At 50.2% G+C, this 9786-nt stretch overlaps 1 protein-coding gene across 1 annotated transcript; it reads left to right on the top strand.

Moving 5' to 3' along the window:
* Positions 1-640: 640 nt before the first annotated feature.
* On the top strand, positions 641-4413 carry MIND_00399300 (CxC2 domain-containing protein; the record flags this gene model as incomplete). The annotated part of the gene is made up of 11 exons (XM_037360819.1): positions 641-970; positions 1019-1237; positions 1282-1844; positions 1892-2083; positions 2136-2219; positions 2264-2376; positions 2576-2661; positions 2712-2886; positions 2942-3074; positions 3124-3960; positions 4005-4413. 11 exons carry the CDS (start codon positions 641-643, stop codon positions 4411-4413), a joined length of 3141 nt encoding a protein of 1046 aa, XP_037223704.1.
* Positions 4414-9786: the final 5373 nt, after the last annotated feature.

Genomic DNA, 9786 nt, shown 5'->3' on the forward strand with positions numbered 1-9786 from the left:
TGCGGTGGATCTGCCGAGTCAAGATATGCAGGATGTTACACGGCTTGTCCAGCGGTACGTCTTACTACTAGTATGTGCTAGTTTGGCGTCGCTCAGTGCTCTAGTAGCTACTACCATGGACCCCCGCCTCCGGGTCTGGCCGTGCCTGATTTGCCCGCGGGTCTGGAGGTCGTTGTTCCTTGGTGGTCATAGTAGTCCTTATTTGTCATATTATACGCTGCACAATATTGTTTTCTTGTCCCATTCGACCATTGCTCCGATCTTGGAAAGTGTGATCCGATCTTGGAAAGTGTGATCCAGAATATTCCAGCTTGGGGCCGTCGCGGCCTCGCCACCCTGTAGGCTAGTAGCAACTTCGCCGCTGCCAGCGGCAGTAGCATATCCACTTCGCCACTGAGTTAAAATGGCATTGCAACAGCTAACTACACTCATCTAGGCTTCCCGAAGTTGGCCAGTTACCGGTCGAGAATGTTCCTGATGCTCGGCGGTTGGATAGTGCCGGGTGGAGTTGACGACCTGCGTGAATTAGTGCGGCATTATTGTCGTGCGAGGCCATTCGTTTGGGTTGTGTGCATGTGACCGTGAGCTCGGTGACGGCATTTCAAATTCCTTGCTAACTTTTCCTCGTCCTCGTCTTCAAATGTCCCGCAAACGTCGAGCCCCAGCAGTGCCGCGCCTTGTGCGCCACCATATAACGCCTATGGAGCAACTCATTGGAGCTCCACCTGATGCTCCTTTACCCACCGTCGTCCATCGGCTTACCAACGACAATCGTCGACTGTGGTCTCAAACCGTACTAGTGGAGCCCACTTCACCAGTCAAACGTGCACGAATACAACACCTAGAACGGGTACGAGCACCGGCGCTGTCGACAACCAATGACCCTGAGAGATACGAAATGAATTTGGGGGTCTGCGAAGATGATGATTCCGACACTGAGATGTCAAAACCTCGTTTCACCCAGCCTGCAGTATGTACGCTCGTGCAACCAATTGAACTTCATGCTGAATAGGCCTAGGATAAGGCAATGCACCAATGGACACAGCAAAGCCGCGACATATATCTTCAAGCCATGCTGTGGCGCGAGGGACGAGGAAACGAAGGCACTCTCTGCCACCAATGCCAGGATGCCACGCGGGAGGCTTTGTATCGCTGTCGCGCTTGCTATGGCGGCGCTATCTTGTGCCAGCAGTGCTGTGTGGCTACACACCAAGCGAATCCTCTCCACGACATCGAGGTATTTCTTTTTCCTATCTACCTCCATACTCTTATCAGAAATAGAGCTGGACTGGCGTCTATTTTGTCAAAACGAGCCTTCGTGACCTCGGCCTGCGCATCCAATTTGGTCATCGCCTCGGAGAACGGTGCCGCTCACCACGCCTTGGTCGAGCAGACTTCGTTGTTATTGCTGGCAATGGCATCCATGAAGTCTCAGTCGACTTCTGCGGCTGCGAGGCGACTAGTGACCCCAACTACTTGCAGCTTTTAAAAGCTGGCTGGTATCCCTCCACCACCGATGCTCCACGAACTTGCGCCACATTTTCCTGTCTCGACACGTTTCATTACCTTTCTCTGCATGGCAAGACGACAGCCTATGACTATTATTCGGCGTTAGAGTCTCTGACGGACGGCACAGGCATCAAGCCTCCGAATCGATATTCTATCTTCATGAGAATTTCTCGACAATATCGACATTTGTTGTTGCTGAAACGGATGGGCCGAGGCCACGATAAATATGGTGTTTTGGGAACGGGACCTGGGGAGCTTGCCATTCGTTGCCCTGCCTGTCCTCGACCTGGCGTCAATTTGCCCGAAGGATGGGAAAATGCATCTCCTGAAGATCGGTAAGCCCTCTGCTTCGGATTTGAGCTGTTGATTAACCCATTCTCAGGTGCTTATACATCATGTTCATCGCCATGGACGCATGTTTTTCGGCTGAAGCGCAGGTCCATCTCCAACGAGTTGCGGGACCCGGGACTGGGGACGGGTTGGGCGTATATGCTCGAGACAGATCAACAAGAGGTAATCTCTCAATCGGCATGAAGAAGCTCTACTTATGTGACTTCGAAGATGAGTACCTGCAGTGGGCTCGCTGCACTTGACCACGCGAATACAAAGTTCTCGCGTGGGTATAGTGTTACTGGGGTTGGCATGGGTGTATGCGCGCGCCATGAATTCGTGCTGCCAAACGGAGTTGGTGACTTACAAGCTGGCGAACGGTATGTACTAAACGCTTCTGCTGACATACGTTGACAATAGCTAGCTACGTCAATATGGACTACATTTTTGGATCCTTCATTCGCCATATCGACCCTCGACTTTTCAAGATCATCTCCTACGACATCGTATGCCAATGGATCAAGACGCTGATTGAACGTTTGGCAAAACTCCCTGCCTTGGTTAGGTTGCGACTCGTGCTCGCCTGCATCTGCTTTGCCGTCCCCAAAATGCACATCAAAGGGCACTTGATCTCATGCCAAATTCTATTCTCGTTGTTTCTTATGCTCGGCGCGGCCATGACTGATGGAGAAGGCATTGAACGGTCTTGGAGTATGATTGGGGGTATTGCTGCTAGCACTCGAGTTTCGGGGCCTGGAGCTCGATGGGACCAACTTGATGACCACTGGTCTTTCTGGAATTGGAGAAAACTGCTGGGTCTCGGTAATTAGTCGACATTCTGCTGATCAGTCACTTGACTAACCTCATTTTAGCCGCCATTCTACGACGTCGATCTGACAGAGCCAAGGCTGAACTTCGAAAAACAGGAGCAAAACTTCGAGCTTTTGACTGTAGGCCATATTGATCGTGTTCCGGACTGGAAGCGTCAAGTCGAGGAGTTCGAGGCGGATAACGAAAAGCCTAACCCTTACCAGTCCTCTAATGAAGGTGCTTAAAATGTCGTTAACAAGAAGCGTTGCAATACTCAAATTTTCATCTCCAGGACTGACCGAAACCGCCGTTCGCAAGATGTACGAGGAGGAAGAAGCTGCACAGGAGCAGGCGGGGATTATGCCTATCCATGATGTATCTCCAACGGAATTCATCTCCGCATTGCTTGATGCAGAGGCCGACCAGTAAGTTTGCATCATTTTCTTATTGGTATGCGTGTCTCATGATTTTCAGACGCCGCATTCGGGGTTTAGCCGATCTTAAGAGAACAAGAGGCTCTATTGGTGGGCTCAGCCTGCGACAACAACGTAGGAAACTCAACCGAGCGATTAAGCGTCTGCGTACCCTTCAGGCAACTTATACACCTGCCGCCTTGCGCAAATTCGAATCCCTGAATATCTCTCAGGATACTCTTGCTGAGCGTGTGCCCCTACTCCCTCCCTCATCATTGTCCAGCACGGAATGCGAGAATGGAGGATGTCGTGATGGCTTGCTGCAGATTGAGCAAAGCTTTCGGGAGGCTCAGTGTCGCTCCTCGTTGACCGCGCTCCAACTCCAATTGCACGTCAAGGCGCGTTTGCTCACTTACAAGAAGAACAACGCTCGTGCTCAGGCGATGAATACACGGTCGCGCACTTTGGTCGACCAGAACGAAAGGAAAATCCTGCTCCATTCCGAAAAGTATCAAACGGCTTGGAGAGCTCTTGTCGCGATAGCTGGCGGAGAAGACAAGATTATCTGGCGTCAATTGCACAAGAGCGACATTCGTTGTATGGAGGAGCCGGAGGAAGTACAAGAGCAACGTCGAAAGGATCAGAGGGCGGAACTAGAGGAGCGCATCCGGGCGGAGGAGATGCGACGAGCTGGCCTTCCAGATCTCCCAGTCAGTAGCCTTCCGATGGAAGACAGCGACCAGGAAGACGGGGAAGACGAGATTCCAGTGTCGCGAAGCGATCGGCTTGATGCTGCAAGGGAGCGCAATGCCCTTTTCAAGCACGGAGAGAGTAGGCGTAGTGTCTCGTGGATCTGGAGTAATGTTGTGGAAACCGCCAACGGCGTTGAAGAAGGTCAGTCGGTACGCGCTGGAGGTAATAGCCTAAACTCACCCAACATAGCGTTGCGAATCGAATGGGCAAAATCTTACGCGCGCGCACCCGGAGATGGCGGGAGGAGGTGCGGATTCTGGAGGCAGAGTGGCTCAGGCTCCCTCTATCGTTTGGTGCTGAGGAGGCGCTATGGGCTCAGCGCGGTGCGGGAGTCGACATTTCGAACTGCGGGGTCCAGCTGGCCGAAGGAATGATTGCATACGCTGCGAAACACGCAGACATGTATCGCAATCTCTCTCGTCGGGCAGAGGTTGTCCGAACAAAGCCCATACTCGAGCGAGGGCACCGGGGCGAGCGCGAGATCAACGAGGTGTATACCATGGTGCAGGAGGATGACGCGGCTGCTCGCGCTGATGGTGTCATTGACACAGACGACGAGGATGAGCATGGTAATGAGAGTGATGAGGAGGATGATTGATTTTTCACTTAAGTATACTGCTTTTTAGCCACATATCTGAATTAAGCTGTTTTTGCGCAAACTTTTACCAAGGAATCACCAAATAAGCCTATTTGAGTGGCAATGCCGAGTTGCCGATGATGTGTCACCCGTGACAAGGTCGGAGATCAAGGTTCTGTGATGTTCCGAGTGTTTGCCAGGCGCTGCCGGGACCTGGCCAGTTGTTCCCTTGATAGCCCATATTGTGCGCATTGCCCTTCCGGGCTATAGCCCATTTCCTATGCATTGAACTGGGTGCAAGGGGGTGGGGACGAGGGCAAGGCTGCAAGCGGGGTTGCCGGCTTAGCGGGATGAACGATGGTGCGGCTGGATTGAGAACACTTGACCGATTGGGCGCTGCTGGACTGCTCAATGCGCGCGCTGGCTGGAAGAACCCCGCGCACAGTCGCTGGGGACGGCGGGGTCATCTGCGATAGCCGAACGACCGCGGGTGTTGGAGGTGGCGAACACAGTAAAAAGCCGCTCCAAGTCAGATAAGGCAGGAGAGATAGCTGCAATGTACAACGTTAAGTTGCTCTGGCAAAATTGTGGAGGAAAAGAAAATACCTTGGATGGGCAAGGAGGAAACAACCGGCTCGATGGCAACCAGCTGGGGAAGGTCGGGATGGCGAGAACTGGTGGAATGCACAGGCCGCAGCCGGCCGGACACCCCCAAACAATAAAGGAGGGTGTGTTTGGGCTCGAACGCGAGCAGGGCAAGACGCGGACCCTTCAGACGAAGGGATGCAACAATTATGGAGACCCAGACGCATCACAAACGCGAAATGTGGGGCTGGGACACGTCAGAAACACTTGAAACCGTTTCAGAACAGAGCACGTGACCGCGGAGACGCCGTGGGCCGCGGCCATTGATTAGATAAGGCGGGGAGCTCCAGGTATATATTCCCGCTGTAGATTACAGTAGAGTTCAGAATACAATGTGCCCCCCATAGCGGTTCTATTGCTCCCCATAGTGGAAAGTGGAACTGTTGACCTTCGAGAACGTCTACGACAATGAACCTTTGATTTTGTGAACGAGATAAGATTGTTTTGTTGATCTATGCTGCCCGAGAACCCTGAACGCTGTTTGTGAATGCCCAGCTTGCCCAAACAGGCCAACTGTGTCAAATATACCCTGTGGAGCAAGTTAAAGGAAAGTAACATAAAGTAGTAAATAGGTTAGCTTTCTGTCTATCATTCAACCAGTGCTACTTTCTTATAAATGGAAATGGACCAGAGACATCTCTGAGGGGCTGGGAGGTTCCCCTAACATTAGCATCAATTAGATTTTTTAGCATCCAAGGCCTTCCAGTATGATTGTCAGAAATCTTTAGCGTATTATAGCATAGCGTACAGGGCCATGCTAGCCCAATATAGTTAATTTGCTAGTAAATTCAGGTTTAGGCTGTTGTGCATAACTACCAAAGAAAACAGAACCACTATAATAACTACTTAAGTGCCGTGCAAGAACTGAATATAAGTAACAGAAAGTCCGAAGCAAAACCAAGTGGTTATCACAACACTATATTGGAGTGAGCGACTACACATCTTGCAGACCGAAAGCAAGTCTGAACAAATGCATGAACTCCAACAGATACGTTTGGAGAAGCTGAATGTGGTAAAGGCTTAGAATGCAGAGGGAGTCGGATGAGAGCGAGGAGCGAGGCAAGAAACAAGAAACATTAATAATGAAACTGAAGTACAGGAGTGTAGAGTACGAGTATTTATACTAAGTGGTAAGCATAGGAGATCTGATGTGGTCTGCAGGATCTCCCTGTGGGTTAAGTACAAAGGTATAGTAAGTAAGGGGAACGAGAAGACATACACGAGGCAAAGGAAACAAGGTGAACACCTAAAGGATATAGGTAAACGAACCAAAGTCCAAATAGGTAAAGATCCGAGTTAATACATATGGGTGATTGATGAATCTGAATCTAAGGGTCCCTATTGGTCTGATAACTTATACCTCAATATGATCTTACAAGCAGTTTAAGAAGACAATACTGTAGCATTTTATTCAGTTCGTTGGTCACGCGTCACACCGGCCTCAAAATGCCGAAATTTTTTCGGCGGTCACACCCCACAGCCCAGATGTTGAATTCCCTTGGCTGATTTACCATTTTTAGGTGGCACGGCCCTGCGGGCCGCGCTGTAATATGCCGAAAATTTCATTTCGGCGCCGATATCACACCCAATTTGGGTGCCGAATTGAATAAAAGACTACAGTACCCCCCATACAGTATACCACTAATAAGACATCAAGAGGGATGATCTCTGATCTGGACCACCACCATCACCAACACTCAGAAGGCCCCAGCAGCAAGGGAGCTGCATATGCACAAACACTACTGTAGTAAATTATTCAATTCGGGTGTCACGGGTCACAGGCACCCAAATTGGCGAAGCTTTTTCGCCAGGTCACAGGTCACCGAGCCGATTAGCGAGTACCTAAAGTGTCACAATTTTGGTCAAATTTACGCCCTAAAATGCAATTTTTGCCCTCATGATCCAAATTTGCTTCCGTCCCGAAATGCCGCGATCTGACAGCTGTCATTCCCACCACTCACCACGTACCACCACCGCTCGGCGCTCGAGACGTTGCTCTGCATTGTTACAAAGGCACAGTGGTGCGACTACAGCAGTACATCATGTCTACTTACTCACTGGTATCTGACAGATCCTCGTCGTAGTCATTCGCATGGCGCCAGAAAAGCCTTGATGCATATCTGGTACTCGTCTGCTTTGCCCGCCTTCCAAACTGCTGCCCAACCTTGCGAATCCATGGGCTCTCAATAATGTCTCCTCGGTAGCTGTCTCTTTTGGCATAGGCGTTGCAGAGAGACGTGGTAAAGAAGGTGATTTCGAAGGCGTCCCCAGCGTCTTTGTCAAGCGACAAGTCTTTGGCAGCCAGGTCCATAAGCGCGTTTTCGTGGCCGGATTTCAGCCACGCGTTTGTGAGCCAGCGGCTGAGGTCCGTAATCGGGTCCTCGTCTAAAGCTGCTGGCTTTGGCGAATTAATTCGCCATTCAACCAATCGCCAGGGTGGCACAACCTGGCAAAATGAGGGGAGGGAAATTCCAAGGTGGCGATTTGGTTTGGAAAAAATCACGAGACCTGGTCATTTAATCATAATTGTATTGCTGGACCAAGCAACAGTTGCACAAAGCACCGCTGCTTTGAAGTTTTGATGCGCATAGCTTATTTATATAGGCTTATTCTACACATCTATGCACACACACACACACACACCATGGTTGGTCGGGAGCTCAACGCATTCTATGTCGCACACTTTACCTATCTACGGCTTGTCAAGAACAGCTCCAAGCGAAAAGTCTTCTCATGCAACTACTGCTCCGCAGAGCTTGAACATCGCGAAAACCGTCTCGCAAACCATACCATCTCGGCGAAGAAATGTCCCACTGCCCCGGCTCATGCACGGACAGCAGCACATATTGTTATGAAAAACAAGAAGGTTCCCGAAAGTCCCGACGAAAGTTCACCTGCTATCGCGACAGCGGCTTCCGCTGGTAGCAACGCAAGCGTTGTTCGCGATCCTGTCACTGGTGAGCCGCCGAAGAAGAAACCCAAAACACAAGGCAATCTACTCGGCGTCAGCAAAGAAGAAAAAGAAGCACGCAGCCTCGCTGTCACTGATGGAAGGCGATGTATATTCTTTTGACTTGATCAAAGATGCGTTGGATAGCGTTATTTCTCGCGAAGAGGTCCAAAAGGTCAACGTAGTGCGGCATGGAGGTCAGGGAGGCTGGAAAGTTGCTGATTTATTGTAACTTTTTATGTAAAAATTATATTTTTATTTGCAAGTCACATGATTATTGCCACCTGGCAATCAAACCTGGCGAAATGGCAAAACCATGGCTAAATGGCAATTAAATCAAAAAAATAATTCGCCATATGCATTATCCTCGTCATTGAATCCCAGTGCCTTCCCGCCCCAGCCGAGTCTTTCCAGCACCCGCAGTGTCTCGTCTACTCGGTATGCAATTTCATCACGCTCTCCCATGTATTCACGACGCCCTCGTAGCTTCGACACGGCGGTCTTCCAAGCAGCTTTAGCTACCACCGCTGGTTCGAGCTCAGCCCAGAGCTGGATGACCCAAATAGGGTAGAGGTCACTGGTGTCTGCCTGGCCGCCGATATGAAGGAGCCGGATTGAGTGGAGGTCGGAGTTCTCTCGTGTCCGCTTCACAAGTGCATCCAGCAGATTCAGCGGAGGGAGTGGGATCTCGCCTGCGTCAAAATCGACGATTGTAGGAGGAGTATTCGACAAGTACTGGGATGGGTCGGTCTCGGTAACAGAGCCAAGCTGCTTGGGCAGAGAGGTGTTGATGAGCTGAAGGATGGGAAGAGTTGGTAGAGGGACAAGTTTAGCATGCTGCGCCTCGGGAATAGAACGGGAGCCCTCAAGGGACGCCATTTTCACGTTGTAGGTCGAAGGAAATAAAAGTTACGTGAGCTGCTTCCCTTATTGGGCATGATATGTCATCTCTACATAGTAATACGGCGATCTTGCTGTTCTTGTCGAATTTAGTGTCTTTCTGGGGCTTCCATGATAAGGAAATGTGATTCAAGGCCAAATTGGGCCAAATGAGACAAATTGGCGAAATTTTCGGAGGGGTCACACATTTTTTAACCCATTGACGAGACCTCAACTTCGCTTTTCCGGTCACAGGTCACACCCCGTGGCGAATCGAATAATTTAGTACAGTATGTGACTCTACTACTGACCTGGGACCTACCCAATAACAAATGCTACTTTACTTTGCTTGGGGGGGAAGAGCAAGCTCCCCCTATGACCACACTTGCGCTTTTGCTTGCAAAAGCAAGGGTGACCCTTAACACTTTAGAACTTGGTGCTACTGCAACAGGTTACCCAAGCAACTTACAAGCCATTGCTAGGGAGTTACATTAGCAAATAACTGCAGTGCGGCCAACTGTGCACACACCACTCCTGACTTTTGTCAGGCATCACAGCCACCATAATCACTTTCAACCCCAGTGAGAAGTCAGTGGGCCCAAACGGTATAGAATGAGGTTGTTTTCGAAAATCTGACAGCACATGTCAGATCAATGTAATCATTCGGGATAAATTGTGTGTAGTTTCGATACTCTCATATTTTAGTCTCATTCCATCACCCACAACTCTTCTTTGAAGTGCAATTCTTGTCCGAAATTGCCCCAAGTCCACTACATAACATCACCATTGCGTCAATCTGTGTGTCATCGGAAAGATTCAAAATGGTGCCATGTCGCGCACTGCCCCAAGCACCTTCTTCTCCTCTTCCCACCATGTTTCCTCCACCTCCCTCCCCGGGCCTCCAGGCCTTCCCTCCTATG

Source organism: Mycena indigotica (assembly GCF_014461135.1).
Source record: "Mycena indigotica strain 171206Taipei chromosome Unknown Mind.scaff0003, whole genome shotgun sequence".
In the NCBI taxonomy this organism is placed as follows: Eukaryota; Fungi; Basidiomycota; class Agaricomycetes; order Agaricales; family Mycenaceae; genus Mycena; species Mycena indigotica.